This window comes from Leptidea sinapis, chromosome 38 (assembly GCF_905404315.1).
Source record: "Leptidea sinapis chromosome 38, ilLepSina1.1, whole genome shotgun sequence".
NCBI classification, from domain to species: domain Eukaryota; kingdom Metazoa; phylum Arthropoda; class Insecta; order Lepidoptera; family Pieridae; genus Leptidea; species Leptidea sinapis.
In genome coordinates, this window is record NC_066302.1 from 1,796,046 (window position 1) to 1,811,608 (window position 15,563).

At 32.3% G+C, this 15,563-nt stretch overlaps 1 protein-coding gene across 1 annotated transcript in view; it reads right to left on the reverse strand.

The window, feature by feature from the left end:
• Positions 1-5,369: 5,369 nt before the first annotated feature.
• Positions 5,370-15,563, reverse strand: part of LOC126975889 (nephrin-like) — a 291,725-nt gene continuing 281,531 nt past the window's right edge. The window contains exons 16-17 of the mRNA XM_050823989.1: positions 12,624-12,781; positions 5,370-5,791 (exon numbers count right to left, since the gene is read on the reverse strand). Coding sequence (XP_050679946.1) covers positions 5,672-5,791; positions 12,624-12,781 — 278 coding nt within the window. The 3' untranslated portion in view covers positions 5,370-5,671. The remainder of the gene's footprint in view (positions 5,792-12,623; positions 12,782-15,563) is intronic.

The following is a 15,563-nucleotide window of genomic DNA, read 5'->3' on the forward strand; positions in this document are numbered from 1 at the left end:
GAAATTCCTCATTATTGAAGGTAAAGCCCTGAAACTTTGTATTTAAGTTGCACTTGATAAGAAATCATTTATAAACATTTGTTCGAGCATTTTTCGAAACTTTGACGTACATAGGGATGAAATAGTAGAATAAAGTTAACAGGGAAATACTATTAAAGAGACTGTCCACAATGACAAGGGATACGCACTGTATCATAGAAGAGCAGTTTGTATGTGTATTATTTGAAAAGTATCCTAAAAGAAAAAAATCTGCCTAAAGTAACTATTAAAAGCGGACGAAGTCGCGGGTAACAGCTAGTTTGATCATAGATTTACAATATAGTAGCGTATAGACAAAACAATGCGTGTGAGAGAGAATAGAACATCTCCAGCGGAGATACACCAAGATAAAAATGGATAGTGAACCTATTGTTACTGTAACAGATTTTGATTGACTATAAGTAATGTGAATAATAATAATAATAATCATTCCTTCAAGTGTAATATTATATACAAGAGCAAAATTTAAACAAATTAACATCTTGACTGTTGCTTCTCAATATATTCTTGATAATGTAATGTATGTATATAGGCGTATAAGTGAATTTGCTAGAAACTGTCATAATCATAATGTTAACATTAACACCAGGAACAGACATAAGCTTATAATGCCTACTATTCGGCTAAGTCAGGGCTTTTGTGGGGCGATGTATATGCATTTACAACAGGATCCCAGAAATAGTTCAAAACAAAAGTATAACGTTATTCAAAAGAATTGTTAAAAAATGATTGTGTGGTAAAGGTTACTATAACATAAATGACTTTGTTAATTATATCACAAATTGGGAATGGGTCGAGCGCCCTCAGGCTATTGAATAATTAATAAGTTTAATTGTACAATGTTACTTTGTAAACATATTTTTTGAAGAAAAAAAAAAGCCCGCTGAGTTTGTAGCGCCCGTTCTTCTCAGGCCTGAGGCATTCATTTTGGAATGGGTGGTAGTTTTTTTGTCTTTGAATAAGTGATGTCACATCCCATTTTGAACAAAAATATTAGAATTTGAAAATGGTACATAATGTTTTGTATCCTACCCTCTACGGTAGGATAACCTGAATTGTAGAGAATATGCCGAAAGCTTAGAGGTACATAATTAGCAAACTCACTAAAAAAAGGTTTGTGGGCGTGTTTTGCGTGTGTGTTATATTAGTATATCAAACAGTACACAAGATAAATATGTGTTCGTAATTGATACTTATGTGTGTATGTTTTAATTAATTAATAAGGATAGGTCCATATATTATAGCGAATTCAGCTAAAAGAAGCTATGGATCGTAAAATATAATAATACAGTGTGGCGCGGCAAGTGCAAGAACAGGAAAACCTTTTTATGTGCCATTATTCGTTGAATGTGAATAAGGCCTAAGAGGAAACTGGAATCGATTCTCTGCTTTTTGTATTCACCTGTATTTTCCAATCCTAATCATCAACAATTCATTTTGTCGACTATTTCTAGTAAACATTTTAATATGATTAAATAGATTCGCTTTTCTGATTTTTAAATAAAACGCTATTTCAAGCATTTAAACGCGTGTAATTGTAACTTTGTTTTTACATTATTTTAGTTAACCCGACGTTTCAAGACCTTTCCAGATCTCGTTTTCAGCGATCTGTGCAGATGAAATGAGACAAGATAGTATTTATCATAGGTGGCTCTCATTATGAAAATTTATTGAAGTTGGCGTTACTTTGCGGAAATCCATTATTATCCAACTGTTTTGAGTTTTCTTTAGGCACGAGTTTGGCGATTCAATATCTCCTGAGGATGCCTCGTGTAGAGGCAAAACACGTGTCGAATTATTTGAAGACAATTATTGGCGGAATTACCACTAAAGAAAACTCAAAACATTTGGATAATTGTCATATGAAGTTTAGCGCCATTTATTTTGGTAACGTCGGGTTACTTAAATAATAATAAAAAATTTAATTTTTAAGCAAAAGTCTAATGTAAAAAAGTTACATTTGCACACGTTTTAATCCTTTAAAAAGTGTTTTATTTAAATGTACAAAAAATCGGGTCAATCTAAGCAAATATAATAAATTGATTGTATTGGTGGATCCAGATACTTCTTATAGTTCTGTGAACGACTGGATAATTTTAAACCTTGATAGTCAAAGATCTGATATCATGTATAGATTTTAATTTTAATAACACATGTGGATTTTAATTGGCATAACCAGATCCAAAGTTAAAACAAAAAAAAATTTACAATCAATCCGGAAGTAAATTTCAATTTATTGTAACAATTGTCGCAAATTATAAATCAAATATTTGGAATTTCTTATTACAATTATAGTAAATAACATTACATAATAATATGAATATATTTTACAATTACTATGCTTAGACACGGACGAGTAAAAAAACAAGGACTCCGCGCCGTGATATTAGCAAGTGAAGCACCGTTATGCTAGTGTGTGTGCGGCTACGGGGGATACTAGTTACACAATATTTTCTCCCTTAAATAATCATATATGGCCACAAATACTTTAGTATCGTTTTTACACTATTTCACAACGCACGACGGTATTTATAAAATATTTTATTAAGACGCAAACTGATCTGTCACAGACGATGACAATTCTCATAATGGCCGCCCATCGGCCTGTAGTAGTGTAAGTGTGTGCGTGGGGCTATGTATTTACACGTTAATCGGCTTGTTTTGTTGCTACACTGTTATGTAAGGTGACACGGAGTCCTTATTTTCTTACTAGTCCGTGTGCTTAGATAGAATTATCTCTAATTCACCATTAACTGTAATAGTCATTATATTTGTAGTCGTTATACAATAATTTAATAGCATCACAGTGAATTCCTTTTAATAATTACCTTGTAATATATTACATTTAGGTGACACATTTTTTTTACAATTGTAACTTTACACTTACTCAGAAGAATTTTCTTCATTGTGCTTGAAATTTACAGTGTCTTGTTTTGTAAAACTACCTAACTACGTAAATTATTTTTTAAATCATAGTTTAATTAAACAAATGTCTTTACAACGTTAGGCTATATAAAAATCAACCAACAAACAAATTATCCATTATTTTATTGTCTTTCAATTGATAAAATGTCTCGGTTCAAAAGTGATAATTTATAATACGTTTATCAATCTAATTAAGTAAAACATTATGATACATATTATACAATATAGGTAAACTTAAATATTTTTATTAAGTATTTTAACTAACAATAAATAGTATTTTTGTAATTTACATAAATTTTAAACTATCTAAAATAACATTATAATATTGTGACAGTCTTTTATAGATATTATAACTTCGATGTACGAACTTAACTTTTGCAATGACATAATTAATATAATTGGATAATTTTAAGAATAAGTATTCAGAAAATAAAAATAAATTATTTTGCATACAACATTATGTAAGGTCAGCCAAAGCAGTAATAACTCAGTAGATTTGAAACTTTCATGAGCTTGAGTTTGAATAAAATTTTCAAATTGATTTTGATAATTTTAACAGTGCAAAATCCTGATCTAAAGGTACTCTGAAATAATTATTAAATGTATTTTAAATTAATTATTATTTTCTTATTGCGAATATTGTGCTTATTAAGAAAAAATATTAATTTTCAATGAAAATTAACGAAAATAACTCTCTTCTGTTTTCAAAATTGGTTATAAACCGAACATATTATGAAAACAGTATTTTTGTAAATAACAATACCAAATAGATAAGCATAATATGATAAAATTACATGTCATGTTATTGTTGAGGATATCAATTCAAATTAAAACCTTCAGTGCTACAAGCCTCTGTTTGAGTGGCACTCATGTAAGTACCCGAACGCGATTAATTTTAAAACAAAATATAAAATTATAAGCGAAATTCAAAGTGTGTTTGTGATTCTAAAACGTCAATTGTTAAGTCTTAACAGGTTGTATAAATTTATTGAAGGAGGCGTTACTTTGTGAAAATCGATTATTATACAAAGATTTGATTCTCGTGCCAGATTTTGGCGACACCTCGCGTCCTAAGGATGCCTCGTGTAGAGCCGAAACACGTGTCGAATTGTTTAAAGACAAATATTGGCGGTATTAACACTAAAGAAAACTCAAATCATTTGTATAAGGTTGTATAAATTCAAATTTATCAATAGATGATTTACATGAATTTAGACGATCTGTAAAAATAACTGATTTCGATATAAACGAATTAATTTTCGTTATAATAAATATATAAGGAAAGCGTATGTACCTCAAATTTATTTGGAATTTTTTAGATGACACCGCGAAAAATGCACAATAGGAAATATTTAAAACATAAAAAAGGTTTACTGCCTTTATCTATTTCTAGGGTAGGCGGTTTACGCGTCGGAGCAGCCTCGAAGCAATTTTTTATTCACGTTCCGTGCAACGAGTGATGCGACTGAATGCCTAGTGCTCTTGACATTCTTTCAAATAAAATTTGAACACACGAAGCGAAACGAAAGTGTTACAATCCATTCATGTCAAATTCAAATCATTAACACCTGAAAAAATACCTTAAAACTTTCAAATACACATTGCACCTTTAAACTCTTTTTGCTTAAATCAATTTGTATATTAACCAATACTATATTATACTGTTATTTAATTCAAAGCCCAAATGTACTTGAAATTTGACTATATGACTTTCAATCAATAAATACAAAAATGAATTGAGTTTTTACAATAATCATTTCGCTTTTAGTGTGAATTTCTAAAGGTTTCGGATTTCTTGCGATACAAACAATTTGACCATAAGATACTGAATGACCTTTCAATTACTTTCGTTCATTTATTCCGTGTTTTACATTGTAGAATTTTAAATTTTAGTGATGCTGCATGCTTCGTTTTGAACGAACATTTTCTTTATTGCTCAAAGAAGCAAAATTGTACAATTTTTGCAGAGTTCTAATCCTGCTACCATTTTGCCAAGCTTTTCCGCTGAGCACTGATAAAGGAATACAAAATGTTTGCTTTAGAATTTGCTCTTTTACAGTGTTTTAAGACTTAAACAATAAAAAATATTCAAAATTTTGTTACATTAGAGAATTAGAACTATAGATAGGTAGATATTTTCGAAACTCTCCTAAGCTGTTGATAATTGAGTTTCAAAAGTACCCGAGAACTATAGATTGTTGTTATGTGATACCGTTTTATTATACTGTGGCATGATTGTACTAAAATTTCAACGAGTTATTTTTGATACTGGAGATAACACAATATATCTCTCGATCAAAGCAATGCTTAGAAGTCGAACAAAAATATTTATATTCTTAAGATGCTAAAATCATGTAGATTTTGGTAATCTTTTTTATAAATTTATAATAAAAAAACATTTCAAGAAACTCTATAAAAATTATTTTCTATATAGTGTAATATGCAGAAATATACATTGTTTTTTTACTGTAGAGTAATCCTCACTTGGAATTTAATTAAAAATAAATATAAAATCGATTTTCAAAAATTAAAAGGACCTTTAGATGAGATATTAATCTAGTTAAATTTTTGTTTTAACAAATTATGTTATCAATAATAAATTTTTATAATTCCTTTCGTAACACGACGAGAAACATTACTGATTAAATTAATTCTAGATATAATTGTAATTACATATATACAGAAGTGTACAAATATAATATCTTGTCTAGACACAACTCTCACGCGCATTTGCTAAGAGTGGAGTTCTCGTCGTCACCACTTCTCTCCGCCGTGACAATGTCCCGCTTGTTACACTTCTTTTATCTTCTCCTAGCGTGCCGATACTCTGTATAAAAAGATCATGAAATTAATTTCATTATTTAATGTTCTTACAATATTTTAAATGACCATTTGGTTTTTAAATAGACAAAACCCACGTAGCCAAATGGTTAGTTACCCTGCCTACTGCGGTCCCGAACTTGAATCCAGGCAGGTGTAAACTTTTATATGATGAATATATATGTTCGTTTGCAAGTTTTGTGGATGTTTATGGTCGCTCAGAGAGCAATAGAAAGGGCTATGCTAGGAGTATCCCAGGGAAATGAGGAGATTCGTAAGAGAACCAAAATCACTGACATTGCCCAAATGATTGCATAACTGAAGTGGCAGTAGGCAGGGCTCATAGCTTAACGGACGGATGGCCAGTCCTCGAATGGCGATCACGTAACGGAAGACGCAATGTTGGTAGGTCCCCCCACAAGATGGACCGATGATCTGGTCAAGATTGAAGGAATACGTTGGATGAGGGCAGCGCAGGACCGATGTACGTGGAGATCTTTGGGGGGGGCCTTTGTCCAGCACTGGGCGTCTTCCAGCTGATATGATGATGTATGTTTAAGTAAGTATAAAATATATCATTGTCTTGTACCCAGTGTATAGTACAGGATATACCTAGTTTGGAAATAGATAATTTGTGTTAAAGTGTGTCAATATTATTATTATCAAAGTGTACATGAGTTCACAGTATACAGGTCATAAAAAACTTTTAACATTCATTATATAATTTTTTTCTAAGCAAGTGTAAATTGTTCAATTCGAGGAATCCCTTTTTATTTGGAATATTTTCATGCACTCATATTGTGATTTGAATACCAAGAATAATAATTTTAAGAATAATTTTTTGTTTCCGATTGCTCTAACGTATTTTTGGAAATGATTGAGGCTGTTACACTGTGGAGTGAATGCTCCATCCACTTAAAAATTTTAGGTTAATGTCAATGTGATTATACAATAAGTAAATAAATTATCAAAATTCAACAATTTTTTAGTATTCTTAATTTAAATATACATACAGTGGCGTCACGTTCGTCCAAAATAAAGTTTTATTAAATACTAGCTGACCCGATAGAATTCATTCTGCCTCAATCGATAAATTAAAGACCTAAACTTTTGTGTGTACGTCAAATAATATTGTTTGCGTTCAGAAATTTAATTTGTGACAAAACTTAAGATATATCAATCTACATAAACATAATCTGATAGATAGTTAACAACTGTATTTAATCTACCAACTATAGTTACCTAAAATTAAGTTAATTTTTTACCGCATGAAAAAGTCAGAATGATATAAAAATTCTAATTAGTTATTCATTTTAAACTATTATTTCTAAACGACGGGGGACACATCAAAGGAAAATAAAAATTATTGTTTTTATTCAAATCCGAGTATTATCGTATTTATTTTACACATTTTAAACATTCTCTGGACTTCCACAAATAATTCAAGACCAAAATTAGCCAAATCGATCCAGCCGTTCTCGAGTTTTAGCAAGACTAACGAACAGCAATTCATTTATATATATATAGATAGAAAGGCTATTGTAGAGTTTTTATTAAACGTATTTGAAAATAACGCAAGAAAATGATAAAAACAAAATATATTGGAATCACAGCAATAATTGGTTAAAAGGAATTTATTTTAATTTGATTCCTTAAGAATTATTTTTGATTTCGTTTCTAATACTACTACCGCTTCGGAAACAAATCACGCTCTGAGAGCGCGCAAGATCATTTTTATTGCTATAAATTATCATTATCTAGTCCCAGGCTGTCCGATCACTTAGATATTCAGTTGTGGAGTAGTAGGATTTACGACGGAGCCTTTTTTTTAATAATACATTTAAATTTATTTATAGCTAATGCCTGAACAGAACTCTTCAAAATATTAGTGTTAGCTATGCAAGATGACTCTGAAGCCCAATTTATATATTAATATTTTCTTATAACATTCACATTTTTTTTATGAAATGCTGAATTTAATAGTCATAAACAGAATGCGCAATGAGAGCCTTTAGATAGGAAGCAAAATGTAAATTCCAAATCAAAGCAATAATTATAAAACCAAATAAGTATATTGTGGTGTCGGGCTTAAAACGAGTATAAAGTGCCAACGGCACTTAAACAATAGAATCCAACTTCAACGCTTTTTAAAAGCATTAAAATTTCAATTACTATGTTGAATGAACTCAGTGCCGGTACGGTTTAGCTGAAAAGGTGTGAAATGTGCTGTGGTCTGGAATGTTAACTTTTTGTGAATATTAAAGTCCTTTTTAACAAAGTTCAACATAAAACTGTTTTTATTAAATCTCTTTTCATTCAAATTTATCCATTCATGTTTTACATTGAAATAATTCAACGATTTCAGAATAAAACAATACGTATAGCTAATGCTCCATGGTTTGTACCATATGTGAAGTATTACACCATGACCATGCGATACCAACAGTCAAGGATGAGAAAACAAAATTCGCTAAGGCACACAATACTAGAACAAATAATCACCCTAATATACTAGGAAAAGCCTTAATGAAGAAAAGAACGAAAGTATCAAAAAGACTGAAACGTAAAATACCTCAAGATCTAACTAGCCAACCAGATGCTTATGGAAATTGGGTCTGGCATAGCTCATTCTCCAAGCAAACCAGTATAATATACAAGTAGAACACACATATTGTTGAGTCCCAGCGAAGGAGTCAGATTATAATAAAATGAAAACAAGCCGGCTAGATTATGGACACCACAACGGCGCCTATTTCTGCCATGAAGCAATACGCCTAAATATTACTGTGTTTCGGTGTGAAGGGCGCCGTAGCTAATGAAATTACTGGGCAAATGAGACTTAACATCTTATCTTAATAGTGCCTTTTGTTTTTCTATTCAAATTCAAATTCAAAGATTTTTATACAAAATAGGATATAAAATTACTTATTGAAAGTAAAAAACTAGCACCCATTCCAAAAGGTAAGCAACGCAACAAACTCAGCGAGTTTCTTTTTTTAATAAAATATGTTTACAATGTAAAATCGTTCAATAAAATATTTCTTTGCAAGTGTGATTCTACGTGAATTTTTTTAAGCAAATTTTCTTCTTTATTATGTCCTACAGATTGAGTTTATTTAATCTTTGGCTGAAACATCCGTCCTGAATTTAAAGCCTTTATATTTGTGCAGGATAGTAAATTGCATTTAAACAATTGTCTAATAAAATTTTTGATAAAAAACTCTTGATTTTTTTTTAATTAGGCGTTATTTTAAGTCCATAATAATCCAAATGTTGTCAGTCTCATTGAATGTACATTTCGCAAGATTTGGCCTTAATCCATTCAACACGTGTTTTTGCCAATACACGAGGCAACCTCATGAGATGTTGACTCGCCAAATTCTAGCACGAGACTAGGACTGAGTCTTGAAGTCACAACATTTGGATAAAAAAACTCTAGCATTTATCCTCTCCACATTATGAAATCCCTACTAATATTTTAATTGTAAATGTAAGTATTTTTTGTTATGCTTTTACGCCTGAGCTACTGAACTGATTTTGATGAAATTTGGTACAGCGATAGACAAGAGCTTGGGAAATGAGAAATTACATAAACATACCTTTTATCGCGATTAAAAAGCTTGGTGGGGCTGAAATAGGAGGTGGAAGATTGTATGAAAGTTCGTTACTATCGAAAATAAGACCATGATAATTTGTATTTAGGCACATGATAAGCAATAAATAAATATTTCTTCTAGCGTTTTGAAAATTAAGACCTGTTTGGGGACGGAAAAGGTTTCTATAGTTGGTAGTTTATAAAAATGTTTACAGTATATTATTTGCAAAATGAGTATTTAAAAAAAATAAAAAACGCCAACTATGGCACGGGGACGAAGTTGCGGATAAAAGCTAGTAATAGAAAATGATAAACAAAAGTCCACAAGTTTTGTTTGCGTTGGTTGTTATGTTACAAATGTTTCGAAGGGTAATTAATTTCCAAGTGTATTCCATAATGGCCGAGGTGCGGCGACACGTACGAACTAGGGGAGCTCAGACATGTAGTTGCTAAGAGTCACGCTGCACGCACTTTATAGCACCTATCATTCTGTCCACTTTCACCTACTGTAGTTGACATGCCAACCGAAAGATGAAAGCTTAGAGCTACATGTTAAGACAAGAATAAATACTGGTTTTTGAAGCAATACCGTATGTTGGAAAAAATAGTTCTAAATTAAAAAACAATATATAATTTTTATGTAATTGATTAATTTATATTGAGTCGAATTTTCTTTCAGAAACATCCTCGTGATGACGTCTCTCCTTAGTCTGGCGATAAATACTCTTACAATTAAAAATAAACAAAATATTACATTTGAATTTGGAATCTGTCAATTTAATATGATTGTTTATTGAGTTTTCTCATTTTGGCACCAATACATTCTATATTAAAATGGAGTGGGATGATAAAAAGAAACCGAATCGCTGTGATTGCATCACACAAAGCAGGTATGGAGCCTAATGAAATTTTTAGAACTCTCCATACGCTTGGTATTAGTAAAATGTTTGTATACCGGGCTATTAATAGGTACAATGAGACCTCCTCTGCTTGTGACAGAAAAAGATCTGGCCGTCCACGTAGTGTTCGTAGGAAAAAAGTGGTCAAAGCAGTCAGGGAAAGAATTCGATGAAATCCTGTCCGAAAGCTCGGGAGATGAAAATAGCACCTAGAACCATGTCGCGTATTTTAAGAGATGACTTAGGACTTGAAGCCTATAAGAGACGTACTGGTCATTTCTAAAGTGATAATTTAAGAAAGAATAGGATGGTAAAATCGAAACAATTAATGAACCGGTACGCAAAGGGAGGTCACAGATTTTTTTTTGTGTACGGATAAGAAAAATTTGTGCAGTTCAGAAACATTTTAACAAACAAAACGAATGGAGAACACTTCGAATAAGCTTAAGATTATTATATTTAAATTTGTTTTATATTTATGTATTAAACTAACACACTGTAAAAAAAATAAATGTAATTTGCAATATAAACCTCATATAGATCGTTATTATTATAATGCTCCGTTCACATTAACTCGAATAGTGTAAACGACCAATCCAGTGCTTGATTATACGTTGAACAGTGAACACGCATTGTTTTTTTTTGGAATTCTATATATAATTCCTTACAATGAAGTTAACTGAAAACGAAAATTTTCAGTTTGTTTCTTTGTGAACTTGATAGTGGGGATTTGGGCTATCACTTCGGATTTTTATAGTACTATTTGAACAGTTTTAAAACAATTTCTAAACTTCTTTATTGTGACAATCACAATAGTTTTATCGATTTTACAGCTTTTAAATGATTGGAATAATGTGGACTGTATAATCCAATCCATCACGGGACTGGATTAACTCGTGTATTTAACTGGAATAGTATGAGCCGGGTATTAGTACGGTAATATTATCATACCCATTTCTAATTCAGCCCTGTCTTAAGAGTATGGTCGTGTCATAAACTATAGAGTTTTCTAGAGTATTAGAATTTCATCTACTTGTGTTTCCTTAAAGTTTTGTATTAGTAAATTATTATATAACTATTTAAAAAAAGGTGTGAATGAAATAAGATGTTTTAATTATTAGTATATTATAGACCCAAGTGGCAGGTCCATTGCCACTTCTCTCTCTCCAACACTCATACGCTCTCTCACCAACTACCTACAAAACACCCGATGGATGAATTTCTGAAGCCAGTCAATTTGCTCAAGACAGTCGATAGAAGCGATACCTGCACTATCACCCTAACTGATGTCAACTTATCAGCCTTAACAGACATGACTTCCGAAGAATTATGGGCACCCGAATCACAACAACCTTTTCACAATCGGCGTAACGGACAGTCCTAAGTGCAGAGGCTTCATGGCCGAGGACGAAACGGTCACTCACGTAATCCTGGAATCTGCGGGGGTGGCCAACCAAAGTGCAAAAACTTTATTGAATACGAGGTCGTTCCGAGAAATCTGTGAACACTCCAGGAATATTCTGAACTTCTGGAAGGAGCTGGGCTGGTTGGAGTAACTGGCCAATATTGGACGCAAAATGGACCCATACTAGAGGTTTAAGTGCGGAAACAGGAGCCACTATACCATACCATACATATTTTAGTCCATTGGAGTAAAACACTGTTATCATGAGTTGCTTCAGCAAATGGTTCTATCTAGACGTATAAGTTATCTAATAATAATAATACTGTCACACTTTAACACAATTAATTATCTTGCCCCAAACTAGGTATAGCCTGTACTATGGGTACAAGATAACGATATATTTAATACGATATACATACTTAAAAATACATAAATACATATAAATATCCATGACTCGGAAACAAACATCAATATTATTATATAAATGATGGCACCCACCGGGATTTGAACCCGGGACCTCTAGCTCAGTAGTCAGGGTCGCTAACCACTGGGCTATATAGGTCGGCAAAAACATAATTACTTCTTTACTACCCTATAATAAAATAATAATATTTTTTTATGACAACAAGAATAGAATAGAATTTTTGGGTTTTTAAAGAATCCTGAGCGGCACTGCATTGTAATGGACAGGGTGTATCAATTACCATCAGCTGAACGTCCTGCTCCGAAACACAGTATTGCTTACACATTACTGCTTCACGGCAGAAATAGGGGCTGTTGTGGTACCCATAATCTAGCCGGCTTCCTATGCAAAGATGCCTCCTACTAGTTTATGAACTCAAGGTTATTCAAAAATTGAAGTACATGCAATGAATTAGAAAGTACAATTACATTGATGTGATACTAGATTATAGAAATAATATATAATATATATTATTACCTGAGCATCAGATGCTGGTGTGTTAGGGGTATGAGGAGTGTTCGCCCTCGTATCATGCAAGCTGCTAACACTCCTCGACGAGCCCACCGGTGGAGAAACGACGGACGTGTAAGGGGGAGGCTCTGGCGGTCGCTCCACATCCCTCGTGCAGTTATATTCTGATAATCACAGAACGAATCTCAATTTCATGCCCTTCACTGTAAACTAATCTACAAATATAACATGGTTTAAACTTTAAATTATAATCTATACACTACACAAAATCTTTAGGCCCTACATGTGATTTTAATTTTCTGTCGTAAATTATGACTTACTTAAAGTATTATGATTGTTACAAACTGTATTATTTTTAAGATTTCTATGTGTTCGATCTTAAAGACAATAAGTATTTAGTAAGGACATGGTTCAACAAGACATACAAGATATATCAACGATACGTCACTCGAACGGTTGCTTAGTGGAAAGGAAGCTCGCACGGAACGCGAGAGGTCGCGGGTTCAAGTCCCGCACGTTCATGAGTTATGTTTTTAAATTTAATTTGTGGAAGGACATGTTGTTTCACGAGTATAATAATGTATATTGTAATACGCTTTAAAATGTATATTATTATAATATTAGTATCGGTGTAAATTTACAATACCAATGTTAGTTTTGATCAAATGAATAAATCAGATCAGTTAGGGCTTAGTTTAAATTGGAACCTAAACCGAACCCTAACATAAAACCGTCGAAGCGTGTCTTAAGCAACAATCATAAGAGACACAAAAACCACATAGGCATTAAAATATTGATTTTGTGTTGTAACAATCTACATTTACTTTTTTGACTTATTCGTGTAAGGTATTGACTATTTGACGTTTGAGTATGTTTGTTGCATCACTTTACATATTATATTGTAATTGAAATGATTTGTAAAATGATGAAAATGTACATCTTTACTTAAAAGAGTGGCAATGAGTTTCTCGCTACTTCTTCTCATTAGCTCAAACTTTTACAAAGTTGCAGTAGATTCAGAAACAAAAAAATTTCTTTAATATTCATAAGTGTCATTTCCGTGACCAACATGCATAAAGTGATTTTGATTTGGATTTTATTTTAATGATTTTTGTCACCGTGGACTTAGTTACGAATTGACGCCGACGAACGCATCTATCATGTATATAATATTTAACTTATTATATCAAATCCAGGTTCTCAATAAACTCGCGGTCCAAGGCACAATTCTGTGTGTCGACACTTCACAATAGTTTCATCTAAATTTGTGTACTTTCTGCATGACGAACATAAAATACCCTTACCATAAACTGTAACTAAACATATTTGTAAACATCAATTTATCTTCGCACATAATATTATATTAATTTGTGGATGGATAATATATTTGATTCATATGTATTTTTACGCAATTTAATTAATATTTGGATGAAAGTCATAAGACATTTACTGTCTTTTGTAGATTTAACAACCCAAACATTCTTGCTATAATACTTTTAAGGTAGACTCTGTCAGAATTAGATGGATATTTAATTAACTAACAATTGGACGTAATTCTAGAAAAACGTTCCAAACCACAATCATGTCGATATTGAGTTAGGAACACAAAACTGGTCACGTGATTCATATTACGGACTGACAAAAAATGACAGCCCTACTGTCACTTTGAATGACATCATGACTTATTAGCGTAACCCACATGTATGGAATACACTAATATTTATTAAACTTTAAACACGTATTCCTAATGTGATATTTGTTGCTTGGAACGTTTTTCAGGAACTACCTCCAATTATGACTAAATATTAAGCTTATGTATATTTTGCTGTGATGCTGATATTCTGTCGAAATTTACATAGAACCAAACTTGCTCCAATTACTCCAAATAGTCATCAATCAAGGCGACGTGAAAACAGTGCGGCAATTCTGAGTTAATTAGTTTTATCGGAGCTTATCTGTTTAAGTCACTATTGCTATTGTTTAAATAATTAATCTCCCAAATATATATCGAACGTATTATTTTTTAAATGGTAATTTGAAATAGGTTTTATTTAATGGTTTGATATTACTTAAACTTAAAAAATTTAGCACGTCACATTTCGGACGGTGTGTGAAGAATGAACAGTGTGGAAGCAAAATGTTCTGATGAGATCCTACTTTGGGTAGTCAAGCCAGTAAATTTTAATACTGTAAAGAAGAGGGCATAATTTCAAAACCCCTAGCATATAATATGCAAATAGGTAATACAATTTAATTAAATAATGAATAGCATTAATTTTTAAATATGCGCATGCACAGATTTAGATTTTTGATTAATCATTCAATGGTTATTGTAGACAAAATTAAACTAACAAAAAAATTATAGCTGATACTTAGATTAAGGGATTGATCTCCGCTGCGGTCCAACTAGATACCGCACTATCTAAGAACAACAGCTTTTCTATTATGGCAACTAATAGATGCTTGTGTGCGTGGCATCTTGACACTCAACGGCATCTTTAAAATTTTGTAATATACGGTTCGTGTCACTTTACATTGAAATTAATAAAATACAAAATACAGGGTGAACCAAAAGTCCGTTTATATTTGAATCGGTTGCCGCGTCTAGCAGCGGCGGCGGAGGGGGGTGGAAGGGTTACACATTGCAAGAGCGGCCAATGGGAATTTAGTACCATGGTGTCGTTTAGCGGTAGTCAACGTGCATTTTGTGTACGCGAGTACTATCGAAACAACGATTCTGCGACCTTAGCTCAACGAAAGTTTTGCAATCATTACAAGATACGACACAAAAATCAAGCTACATCAGGTGTGTTAATTAAAAAATTGGTGCTCAAGTTTGAGATGACGGGTTCAACAATGGATTGACGTCGATCTGGCCGGCCTAGAACGTCGAGGGACCCCGAAAACGTGGAGCGAGTAAAATCGTCTGTTCGTGACCAACCTGGA